Genomic DNA, 12,976 nt, shown 5'->3' with positions numbered 1-12,976 from the left:
CTTTTCCCGAGGGACGTTCTCCCCGAGTCGGGCGCATCGGGCGACGATAATACGCGGGGGACGCGGAGGGGGAACCGGCCGTGTCTAATTCGACGTTAAAACCGCGCCGTTTTAGCCGCGGCCGGGCAAAGCGCTCGCTGAACCTCGCGCCCGAACTTAAGTGTACTTCTGTAATTTTCCAAGCATATTAACGTGCCCCCTCCACCCCCGCCCCCGCCCCCAAGCGAATCCGCGAGCGAGCGCAGAAATGCTTCTGGCGTGCCGGACGGGACTCCGGGCCCCCGAATATCGTTCCCTGGGGGGACAATTATTCCCCTGGGAGCCCCACTCGCTGCAATTACGTCAAAACGCCATGACGATAATGGACGGAGATCGTTAGCTTTAAGCGGCACGGATTCTGACGTCGTTAGATTCTCTTATTGTCCACGCAACGAGGCGCCGTTCCGGCCATCGCGATGGGGGGAAGGCGGGGAAAAATTTAATTCCGGCTTATCAAGCGGTCCTCCTCTTGTAAGAAAATTACAGATAACAGGCACTACCATCTCTGGAGTCTTGAGAACATTTTCTCGCGAATGTCGAGTTTCTTGGAAAAAAAATATATATAAAAATAAAAATGTGAAATTAAAACGCAGAGACACGATCGCTCTTGCCAGACGCGAACGCTGACGCCGCGTCATGTCCGGGGTCGACAGGTCGGATTTATGAGGGAAAGGATGCACGCGACATGGGATTCGATGGACGAGGGGGTACGTGTTTATCCAGCCCGCCGCTTTCGTCGCGCAAGAAACGCCGAGAGCGTTCCCGGTGCCTCCCTCGGGAATGAACGCCGGCTTCGCCCCATAAGGGGGGAAGAAACGCCATAAAAGACCGCGGCCAGAGTGCGGCTCCAAGATGAATGGTTAACCGATAGTCTCCGACCAGACAAACTAGTTCGCAACACGCGAGCGGCCCCTGTTATTTCCACCCCCTTCTCGGGGATGCACCCCAGCGTTTGCAATTTTCCGCGAGTCGCGAATTATCGAAACCCCCATAGAACGAGGGGGCGCCATGGCATTCTCAGGTTTCCGAAATTGCCGGGACAATTGGGGCCGATTTCCGAGCCTCCCCCTCTCTCTTTTCTCGTCCCCTATTTTTTAATTAATTTTTGACGTGGAATTACGTCTCCGTTTCCCTTGCACCTCGCTGGGAGTCGCGTAACGCAGGGAAATTATTCCCAGTCGTCGAAAAAGAATTGTTTTTTAATATCCAGCGATCACGCCAAGTGCGGCCGAAGCGATTCGTTCGAACGCCGAGGGTGCGCCTCGTTAGAGGTGTATTCTCGCCACGTTAGGGGTACACCATCCCCACGTTAGGGGTGCGTCTACCCATCTCTGAATAGGGACATAATTTCCCGGCCTTGTCGAGAGAGGGGTGCAACGACGTCTGGCCTCGGGGGTTGTCCCCGGGTCCGAATTTCCGAAATCGTTTAACCGGGGTCGCTCCACTTTCGAACCTCGTTCCCACCCCGGAGTGGACACTTCCGCCCCCCCTGCGGCATCTGCCCTACTTTTTGCAATTATTTCACGACGACCCCGGCCTTCATCCCCCCCGGACACCCCCCCGGAAGGGGAAGAAACATTTTCATCGGCCGGCTTCCCTCGAATTTCCGAAACGCGACGAGCCTCCCCTCCCGGTTTTCCATCCTTTCTCCCTGTTTCCTATTTTCCTTTCCTTTTTCCCTTTCGCCGGTCTCTTCCTTCCCGTCCTTTTTTTCCGTGGCAACCACCTGGCCGACAATGCGTCCCCGCGTAATGACAACGACGAGTTCGCCTCTCTGGAAAGCCGGCTATTCCACGGTTGCCTGGCGCAATTAATTAGCCCGCTTCCGCGGGGCCGGCGCACTACTTCCCCCCGGCGTAATTTTCCTGGTAATGAGGGAATTTTATTAATCCGACGCAATTAAAAATGTTGCTTCTTTCCCGGGCTTTGCGGCGGGGTTTTCGCGGGGACCCGGAGGGCGCCCGCGGTGAAATACGCGACAGTTTACGGCGACATCCGCTGGGAAATATTTCCCCTGTCTATATGCATTTTCATGCACGCGACGGGATTTTCCGAATGATCCCTGCCGCCGCGTCGATGGCGAGTTATCAACTGCACCGGTGATTCCGAGAGGGGCTTAAGTAAAAGAACGCTACAGAAAAAAAAATGAATTCTCCCACGTTACCGCGTCCATTTAAACGCAGCCGACCCTTAGAGTCCTTTCATAATTATCGGCACGTCCCTAAAAGAAAAAATTGAAATTACGAGAAAAAGCCCTTGGGTCGGGTATGTACACATTTATGTACGTACGCATACCCAGACCCTCGTAAAGTCTACGAAGTGGAAAAATAGGAAAGAAGTTGATAGAAAAATTGTTTGAGCCAGGAAGTTTCTAAAGGACGAAGAGAAAAAATAAAATCGTAATGGGTGGAGTCCTTGGAACTAGTTAGGCTCCCTGAGAGGGATGGCGTGTCGAGTGTCGAGGTTCCGAAGAGACGTCTCTCGAAGTCAATCCACGGTCCTGCCAGTGGTCGTCCTTCCGACACCCCTTGACACCCCTCCGTCAAACCCTTTGACACCTTCCGATTGTCAAAGTCGCGGCATCCGGGGCGGACTCTAAGTGGGATCATTTCCATGGCGATCTCTCCGTGAAGGGAAAGGGACGTACATATCCAATACACGTATATAGACATTCATGTACGGATACCTAGACACTCGGAGTTCTACCGGAGAGGAAAAGGAGAGATCGAGGGTGGAAATCGTCCGGGGGGTGGCGGCAAACTCCGGGATATTGGAAGCCCATTACTGACTCCTAAGGGCCGTAATTGGTGGTAGTTAGCTGTAGCTACACAGAATGGTGCTCCTCGCTCCTGAGGCGACAGGGCACGAAAACATCGGTCTATCCTGGAAACGTCGCCTGGCAAACGGGGGTGCGACGAATTTACCGGGGTAGAAATTCCCTGCTCGCGTTGCGTCTCTCCCTGCCGAGGTCGATGCCAGGCAATAAGTGGAGGTGTATTATTTGACTTGACTAATTGCGCCGGCGGGATGTTCGCCCGGAAGAGCACCGAAATAACCTAATCTACGAACCAGGGGATGGATGCCCGGGAATTCGGAAATCCACTCTGTTAAAAATGTCTTCTTCTTCCCCTCGAGGCATTCGAGGTAAAGAGACTTTCCCGAATGCTCGTACTTGGGAGTTCGGCGCAAAACTCTGTCCAGTTTCTTTCCGCGACCGAGTGATATCGCGACGCTTCGCCCTGTGATAAGGGTGACAAGGCGCTCCGAAATGACGAGTCCGCGGTAACATCGCCGGCGGGGAACTTCCGTTTCCTTGACTTCGAATCTACCCTCGCGGCGCGATTTGCATTATTTGTCCACCGGGCGGTTTTTCCGCGCGGCGGCCACGCACGCGTTTTAAGCTCCGGAAATTTGGGTCAAGCTCTCCCGAGTGTTCCCCGCGAGCACGCATGGCGAGGCCCTCGCAAAAGAACGCCCGATTATGGTTTTTAATGCCGCCGGAAATGCGTCGCCGCGGGGGAATCGACGCGTTAACGCGGCAATTCCGCATAAATAACGTCGGCGGCGAATAATCTCGAACGTTCCTCTAATCCTTTAGCACAATTTCCGTGTTATCTCCAGAAAGTGTTCACTTCGTATAATTTCACTGCAAGCTTCCTAAAATAGCTTGTACATATTCGATGGATATTTTAAGTAGGAATAAATCGTGCGGGGAAAGAAATGGATGAAAGAAGAATTTTTTCTTGCAACTCCGTGGATAAATCGAGGTGACTTAAACGAGGGGACTCGTTACGCGTTTTCGATTCCGGAGGGGAGTCGATCGGAAGGGTTTGAGGTTAGGATCGTTACGGGGGTGGAAAGAAACGAGGAGGGACCGGAAAGTGAACCGCGGAATTTACGGGATGTTATCGGGAGAGGGAGAGAGGGATTCCCGAGGGAGCAGGATCGTCGCGAAGCCTTAAGGGTCCCTCGTTGTTCCTGTGGGGTCTGCGGGGGGTGCTCGGGGAGGGGAGCTGGTACCAATTTGATCCGGATGCTCGACTTAAAAGGGGCGAGAGGGATCGACCGACTGCCAGAGGGCGAGGGGGAGAAATGCCGGACGAAGAGGCTGGTCGAGCAACGGGGCGACATTTTATTGAGCCGAGGCCACTCGGGGTGGAAGGATGCCATTCGAATTTCCGCGGCGGTATCTCCCGCCATTGATTCGGGCATTCCTGGGGAAACGGGGGAGGCGCCCAGGGATGGCCCGATTTCCCTGGGTTGTCTTTCCGAGGATCCCCTAGAAGTGGCCGATCGTCCTTTCCGCGCCATTTTCGCACCCCCGAGCCGTTCCCCTGTGCGTCCGCCGTTCTTCCCGAGGGATTCCTCGAAATAACACCGGATCCCTGATCCTGATCCTTAAGGTGATAGGAAAGTGACGGCGAAGAAACTTTTCTCCGACCTGGGGGGTACCGAATCGTTTCAGACCTTACGGTATGATTACGGAGGCTACAAGGAAGGTTCCGACACCCATGATATTTTTTTAAATTTCTTTATCGACTTTTATAAAATTTGGTTTTAAAAAGATTACATTTCATCGGTGCCGCGTAATTATATCTCGCCAAGGATGTCGGGTATTTAAGAATTCCCCTGACAGATCGAGGTCGTCGGGTCTTTAAAAATGTCTCCGACCAATCGAAGTCACAAAATCGTCTCGCAGGGGATGTTGGAGTAATTTTAAGAGGCCTCGATCCCTTTTCGGATTCCTCCGAGGAAACTTCCCAGGGGCGAACGCGTTCCCTGAGGAACTTGCCCCGGATTCCCAGACTTTCGGGAGACTCCCCCCGGATAAACTCCCCCAGCATCTGGGCCCGGCGGAACGGTGGAACCCTCCAGGTTCCAAAACCACCCTCGCCGAGCTATTTTAACCCGATGGGACAGAATTCGCGCAAATCGGTTCCCGTGACAAAGCGGTTGGTATGCACGACGCGGAACCGCTCCCGGAAGCCACAGGTGCGACCTTCCGAAAGAATTCTTCACGGCGAGAGGATTTCTCCGCAAATCCTGTCCCCGATGGAACGTCGGGGCTCAAAGGAAAATCTGATCCATTAAAGTGGATCCACGGCTGAACTAAATAAATCCCAGCCACCCCTTGCCAAGAAAGCGCCCAATCGAGGGTAGGCCTCCGGAAAGAACCGCCCGAAAAATCATTTTCAAAATTCCACCTCCTCGAAATAAATTCCGGTGATTGGCCCAACCCCATGGGTGGATTTAAAAAATTCATCAAAGTATTCCCGCGAACTCGAGACACCCTAAGGAGTGTCTTTTGTGTCTGGGGGCGGAATTCGCATAAATTGTTCGTCCAAGACAATGCATTGGTATGCAAAGAGTACACGGGGGGGCGGGGGCGGTAGATAGGGATGTAATGTCTTCGGCTGGCAACTCGGTGGCAGTTTACGTTGGGCCGGGTGTCGTAAATTAGGGAAACATAACCCGGCAAGGGACGGATGTCTAATGTGGAACCGTCGGCGAAAACGGCTCGAGTCTCACCCGCCTGCGTTTCATCCCTTAAACCGTCGAGATCGCTCCTCGCGAAACCACTTATCCGCGGAAATATCCCGCCAGGGTGGTCCTCGAAGGGGCGCATCTTGAATCTACACCGAAACTTACTCCGCCCGGGACACGGTACACGCCCTCCCTCGGGATTTGCATGCCACCCTGGCGAAGTTCGATTAATAGGGCCCCTCCCCCCCCGCGAGCTTTATGGGGATCCTCCACCAACTTGGCGCAGGGGGTCCCTGGAAATATTTCCGGGTGAGTGGAGGTCGCCCTGGGTGGGTAACAAGGGTGACAAGAGTTGCTAAGGGGTGGAAACCTCCCCTTTATTTAATTACAATGTCCGTATCGCCATTGAAAATTGTTTCCACAAAAAATATCGACCGTTGACAATTATTATCCGGATTTTTCTCATCGTCCTCCCTCTTTTAACGATTTCACCAGAAAGAAAAAAAAAAAAAGGACGAAGATAGAAAATGGAAAAACGGAAAAAGAGATCGGGCGGACGTGTTTTAAGAGACGGAGGAAAAAAAGCGGCTTTTTCCCCTCTCGATCCTCGATCGGACGGCGAACGGTGCCCGAGAGCGAGGACTTTCCAATTATTTATTTTTCCTCCTTCGCGAGATTTTGCTCCTCGCTCGCCGTTCCCGTGTTATTCTTCCTTCATGTCCGCTTCCCGGTTACAGCGGGGAAGTTTGTCTTGCCGTCGTTTCCACCGGCGGACGTTTTACCGCCCTGGCGATTGTTCTCTTAACGGGTCCGCTTAATGATCGGCTCCGGGGAAAGGAACCACCCGCGTTTCTCGGCCCGAGACGTGTCGAGTATTTCGCCACCTGGCAGGGAAGTTCCCCCAAGTGTTATCGCGTAGAGAGAAAGAGCGAAAAGCGAGAAAAAAATGGAATCCCCGAGAGACTTTAAAGGTGACGATGAAAAAGCCCGTTTTCGAGGTACCTTCGATCGGGCTTATTTGTAAAAAAAAAAATAATTCACCTCTCGAAAGTCTCGATTTCTCGAGGTCTATTGTAGGAAGGGCGCGATTCACTCCGTCGGGACTTCTTTCCCTGAAGTTCCTCGAAAATAATGGCGCCCCTCGGGAAAGGGGTCGAGGGGGTTATCGGGCATCGGCCCGAATTGTCGAGCTCCCCGGGCGTTTCCGGGGGAATAATATCGCGCACGTTGAGAACCCCAGGTAGAGGGACAAATTGCGGCCGATAAATGGACTCGGATCCGTATCTTCAACGCGACCGTGGAGAGCAATGTAAATTATGAGCGAGATCCCGAAGATAGGCGGGGACTTAAATTGAAATTGATCCGATCGACTCGGGGTGGATGTCGATTGGATCGAATTCGAGATACGCGCGGGGGTTACCTTTTCCCGACACACCTCTGGGGGTAAAGGGATTAACGACTTGGAATTTATGTATACCAGTCGGAGGCAGAAGTTCCTGCAATTTTTTTAATCTTACCGGTCAACGCCAAGAAACCGATATCACGTGCCATTTCTGTTATCTCTCTTTCCTCTCTTCCCCTGCAAAGCGTGGAGATCTGCGAGTTGGGACCCCAGGAGTCCCTGGAGGCCCTCGGGAGCGGTCCCGAGGTGCGTTTCCACGAGCAAACGTGGGGACTCTTTGAGGGTGTCCCCGGCAAAGGACTCGGTTTGCTCGGCGTTAACTTCGCCGCTAAATATTGTCCCGGTAAAAAAGCGGCCGCGACGAGAGGAGGAGAGAAAGCCAGAGAGACGGAGAGAGCCGGCGCGAGATGCGGACTCTCTTTTCACTTTGGCCGGTCTCCTGAGCCGGGGCTCACTTTTTGCCCCGGGGTTTACAAAATACCCGGCCCCGGCAGCCAACCCTGGTCTAATTATCACCCTAAGGCCCCCAGGTTCCGTTTCCACCCCCCGCGGATGTTAGCTCGCGGCCTCGACGCGGCTCGCGGAGATAATATGCAAAGCGACCCTATTAATTCCTCGGAGGGAAGACGACCTCCGACCGGATATACTTAACTCCCGGCATACGATCCTTATCCGGGAGACTGCTAATAGTTATCCTCCTCTTTCCTATCCCGCGGGAAACTGGATCTGCCGAGGGGACCCTTCCTCTCCGGGGGTGTATTACGACGCCGGATAAATTAACAATTAAGTCGATTGATTAATCGCCGGCGACTTTTGCGCTCGGAACGAATGAGATGTTTCCAGGACTTATGGGTGGTATCATGGGGTTGTCTTTTCAGATGTCGCTGCAGGTGTCCTGGGTGCGCCACAGGGACATCCATTTGCTGACCATCGGCAGCTACACCTACACCAGCGACCAGCGGTTCAGGGCACTGCACAACATGCGCTCGGACGACTGGACGTTGCAGATCAAGTATCCCCAGCACCGGGATAGCGGCATCTACGAGTGCCAGGTCTCCACGACACCTCACATGAGCCACTTCGTCCACCTGGATGTCGTCGGTGAGTCCTAGAGATACGATTCGTAGCCACCCGATATCATCCGATATATCGGGGGCAGAAGCAAAAGTCGCAAGGACGAGCCCGCGGATCCGCCCGGGGGCAGAGGGTCGGGCGTGTCAATCATTAATGGCGCAGGCGACAATAAAGCCGCGGTAATGAATCGACTTCGGGGTTAGACGGGGAGAAAAGGCGCACCGGGAAATAAAGGGTGGGCCGGAAGGAGGGGGGAGCCGTGACCGCGAAGAAAAGGAGAAAATGAAAACGGGGAAAAAGGTGGAGGGAGAGAAAGAACCTTCCATTTCGAAGCCGCCCCGTTGTGCAACCTTGCGCGAGCCGAGGGGCTCAACCCGCGCGCACCTGCGGAAACGGCGGCCGCGCCCGAGAGAGAAAGAGACGCCGCGACGCGGGCGTCGCGAGAGGGAGAGAGAGGGAACTAGGGCGCAAATGTACGGAATTCCTCCGAGGCAACGGGGAACGTCGTTAACGTTGTATAGGTCTTCCCGGGTGTGTTGCTCCATTTCGCGGGTCTCGTTTGCCAGGCCCCGGGCCGGGATTCCGCCGGGAGGCGTCCTTCCACGTAGGGAACCACTTTTGTCTCCGGATGGCCGGTTCGAGTGACCGCTTTAAAGGACACGCGACTCGCGACCCCGGGAAAAATCGGGAGACCCCACGGGGCGAATGACTCCGATGGATTTTTTTACCTCTTCGCGGAAAAAGCGGTTCTTCGAGAGGGGGTGGTTTCTGCCAAGGAAAGATCGAACCGCTGGACCGAGATCCTGCCTACTCTCCCGTCGAGCCGAGATACCTAGTGAATTTTCTTCTAATTATCTCCGTTAGTGCAAATCTATGGGGATTTGTTTTACAGCGAGGGCATTATTCCATCTTGGGCGCTTCAATTGCCGGATCGTGAAATTCTCTCTCCGTCGATTCAAGAATACCCACGAAATGTACTTTTATCTTCTTGACTTGATATAAATTTAATGGGATTTCTTCTAAAGCGATTAAGGATAAATAACGGTTAGGATATAAGAAGTCGCAATGGACCGACGTCGCCCTTTGAGTCGACCCGAGTGGCTGCGAGGTATTTACGCCGCGGAACAAATATTTAATCCCGGGGGCGGGCAGGATATATATAGGTATGTACATACATAAAGCGGAGATATAGGGAGTGGAGGGCGCAAGGACGTATCCCGTAACGGAATCAGCGGAATGATTATGGCCGAGCAAACATTCGCCGGAGGCCCCGGGCGAGCCCGATGGAAGACGGATATCCAGGCAGGTGCGCGGCCCTCCCGCAAATATTTTCGCTCCCACGGGGGCGAACCACCCCTGCCCCCCTGTAATCGTATTTACATCACCGTGCCGTCGGGGAAGCCATCTTTTCACTCGGGACGGATCCGCCGGAACGGGACTCCGGGATTGGCGACGCCAAGGCTCGTTTATCAAATTACCTTCCCTCCCGTCCTTCTTCCGGGCGGAGACTTTGCAATATTCCGCGATCGCTCCCTCGAATCTGCCGGATCGGTCCTCTTTCCGGATGTCGTCGACGCCGCGAGAATCCAATATGGCCACCGGGGAAACCGAGAACCCGGGCGAAGAAAAGGAATTTGGTCCGCCGGTCGAAATCTGCATTTTATTCGTCTCAGAAAAGGCGTCGGTTGAGGTGCCATTAAAAGGTCATTGTGAGAGCAAAAAAAAATTGTAATTCTCATAATTTCTCGAAGAGGAAAGCTTTGGAGAGATGACCGGTGAATTGGCGAAAATTGGCGTAACTTACCATGTCTGGAACTTTTGGCAGCGCGCCACGAGCGCGGCTTCCGATTGGTCAGCGGCGGGCCAATCAGAGGCCGCGGTTCCCGGGCGCCGCCGACGCTGATTAAGGCTCGGGTTTATGCGACAAACGCGGGAGAGAAGGCAAACATTTAGTCGCGCCGAGCTCGGACGGGCGTTTTTACGGCGGCCGGGTGCTGTTTCGTGACCCCGATCCAATTTGCCGCGCCGCGGCCAGCCCGACCGTTACTCATATTACTTCGCGGGGGGTGCGGGATCGATATCTCGAACGAGAACCCGGAGAGGGCGCGCGCACGGTCGAGGGCGCCGCTAACGAAGGCAGCGAGAGGGAAGACCTTCCTCTCCAGGAAATTTTCGAAATTGAGAAATATAAAATGGAAAAAATTCCAAACCTCCATCCGCGTCCTCCCACTGACTATCAGAAACCGAGAACCCATCATTTTCGAACTTCCAGCGACAATTCGGCAACTTCGCGCATCTCAACGTTAGATCAATCGAATCCTCGTTCGAATTCCCCGCCGCCGTGGCGAGTGGCGCCGCGGTACGCCTCGCGGTGGAAACCCGCCGCGAGAGAAATTTCCAGAGGTATCGGAATTTTTTTTACAGCCCCGGGATGATTTATCCCCCGTATAAACGGTATTCCCGGGAGGTTAGACTGTATTCCCGAGGGAACGTGCCTTGCCCGCGTTCCTGGCATTCCTAGCGCTCTCTGGAACGACTGACCCTCTATTTTGTTTGCCTATTCCTCGGCGACGAGACCACCTTCGCCAGAGCGTTACCTTATCTTCGCGCTTTCCTTTCCCTCCGACTCGTTCCTACAAATTCGCAATATATCCGAGGCTCCCGGCATCGAGGCGGCGACCTATTCGAAACTTTACAGCGACGTAAAACGCGTAACGGGCCGTTGCACGGGCACGAATTGCTTAGGCGGAAATTCAGATGCGTGGGGGGGTAGTGAACTAACGCGCGATTGTCCCTCTAATGAAATCCCTCGTTTCAGGGACTCCCCCTTGCCCCTAAACGTCTACTTTCTACGTCTAAATTAATCCCGGCCATGTTGGACGATTTTCCTTCCCTTCTTTAATTTTTTTTCCTTTTTCTATTTCTTTTTCCCCTCGCATTTATCTCTCTTAAGGCGATATGAAAGTGTCCTCCGAGGGGTCTCGTTTATGAAACTTTTCTCCGAACCGGGGGGTACCGAATCGTTCCAAACTTTACAATATGAATTTCGAGACCCCAAGGAAGATTTTGGTACCCCCAGCTCGCCGCAATTTATTTTAAACAATTGATCCCGCAGATGCTACTTTCATATCGCCTTAAGATATAAATCCGCCCCAACGTCGAAGATAAAGATAGCCGCGGGGGGGTGGAGGCGCTCTCGCTCCTGAGCCGCGCTAAATCATCCCGGTCACGTAGAGACAAAGATATTCAAGAAGTCAGTTAAGCGCTGATTTGCAATTCCGAGGGTATTTCGCCTAATGGAACGGAAAGTCCGCAAGATGGGAGGAGGTACCCCCCGCGAATATCGCGCTAATTGTCGCGGTACTCGCGGAAAATTGCCAGCTCGTGTCCCGGGGCGACGCCTCCGTGGGAGAAGATACCATTTTCCGTGGGAAACGGTGATGCGCTATCAGCCTCGGGATTTTTACCGGAAAACCGCGCAAAAAAGAAAGGGAGATAAAAAGAATGCGCCATCAGCGAGAAATTCTCGCCGGCGCCATTTTGCCGATTAATATCGAGAGAGGGAGAGGGGGAAATTATTTCTGCGTTTCCTCGTTTTTCTACCACCGGGGGAAATATGTCGGCATGCGTTATCACGGAGGATTACGAAAATTCGGAGACGTCGAGAAGGAACTACGAAGATTCCTCGGACTTAATCAGGAGACCGCAGTCGTCTTGGAAAAGTTTGAAACAACCAATTTCGGGGGCGGCGGAATTATGTACCGGAAGTTCCCCTCGGGGGGAATCGCCCCACCGGCCACGTCGCTGCTCGTTCAGGGAACCGCGAATTATTCCCGGCGATTCCTCGTCCTTCATACTTATCTGGAACTTTGGCAAAGGTCTCCTCGTAAAAAATGAAATTTTCTCCCCCTTTGCCCGAGATTTCAAAAAATCGTGTTAAAGTTAGTTTGAATTTCTGCAACCTGATCTTAGGTACTGGAAAAGATGTTCGGGTCAAAAATTAAATCTTGCATGCGGAGTGATTTTTTTAAGCAATTACGAATCCTGTCAAAATTAAACCCACGAAATGTTACGTCGAATCTTCGTGTTCTATACCCATCCACAATCCTGGAAAAGGTTTTTTTCATACATACGGAAAATCTTCCAGGCGTGGAAATTCACGAAAATTATGGATTACGTTTAATTTAGACCGGGCGGATTTAATCGAAGGGGTCAAAGACCGGGAGATTTGATTAGTTCGTTCGAGGGAATTATCGAGGGTGCCTTAAAATTCCATAACGACGGGGTTATCATTAGAGTCCCATCTTAATGTCCGGCGCCCCCGCGATATGTTAATGAGCGATAAAAAGCGAGCCGGTCACCGTCGAGAGCATTACGTCGATTACGGAATGGGGGAGGTAAAATTTAAATGAAAAATCTCACGAACTCTTCGGGGGTTCGGTTCCCCCAGAATAAGGACAGGGGTCGCCCTCGTGACCGGGAAATTTCGAAACGACGCTGAAACGGAAGTGAACGCCGCCTTATATCCGCGGCCGCATTCGGTCGCGTTTCGTATCCGTACCGTTAATTTTAACGGGCGGTAAAAGCAGGCGGAATTACCGATCGCAGGTCAGGCTTGCACTTAGCGATCGTTAAAATTAACGACGGCCACGCGGAAGAGGGAGGATCGTCTTGTCGTTATGCTTTAGATTTAGGGATCGTTTCAGGTTTCCTCTCTCTCTCGGTCCGTCCTGACCATCCGGACGCTTCCCCCCTCTGCGGCGAAAACGCAACCTGCACTTTTCCGACAGGTTTTAAACGCTTTAAAGAAACCCGAAGACCTTACGAAGAGGCGTAAAAGACATCACGAATCACGACGGTCCGAAGGAAGCGTTTTTTGGGGTGAGAAAAAAACAGTTTCGAACCGAAATCGTGTCCCGAAATCGAGAGGTGCGCTTTCGCATGAAACGACGGAAAATCCGCCCTTTTTACCCTTTT

General features: G+C 53.0%; 1 protein-coding gene across 2 annotated transcripts in view; it reads left to right on the top strand.

Moving 5' to 3' along the window:
- The window catches only part of LOC105700576 (T-lymphocyte activation antigen CD86), a 203,889-nt gene that overhangs the window by 143,391 nt on the left and 47,522 nt on the right, over positions 1-12,976 (top strand). For both annotated transcript variants that reach the window (XR_002762407.1, XM_012426537.1), the window contains exon 4: positions 7,804-8,026. Coding sequence is in view for 1 of the 2 variants with exons in the window: in XM_012426537.1 (XP_012281960.1) it covers positions 7,804-8,026 (223 nt within the window). In the remaining variant the exon portion in view is untranslated. The remainder of the gene's footprint in view (positions 1-7,803; positions 8,027-12,976) is intronic.

The sequence above is a fragment of the Orussus abietinus genome, unplaced genomic scaffold, assembly GCF_000612105.2.
Source record: "Orussus abietinus isolate OABI.00-Male unplaced genomic scaffold, Oabi_2.0 scaffold2, whole genome shotgun sequence".
NCBI classification, from domain to species: Eukaryota; Metazoa; Arthropoda; class Insecta; order Hymenoptera; family Orussidae; genus Orussus; species Orussus abietinus.
This window is presented reverse-complemented; position numbering and strand designations above follow the sequence as displayed.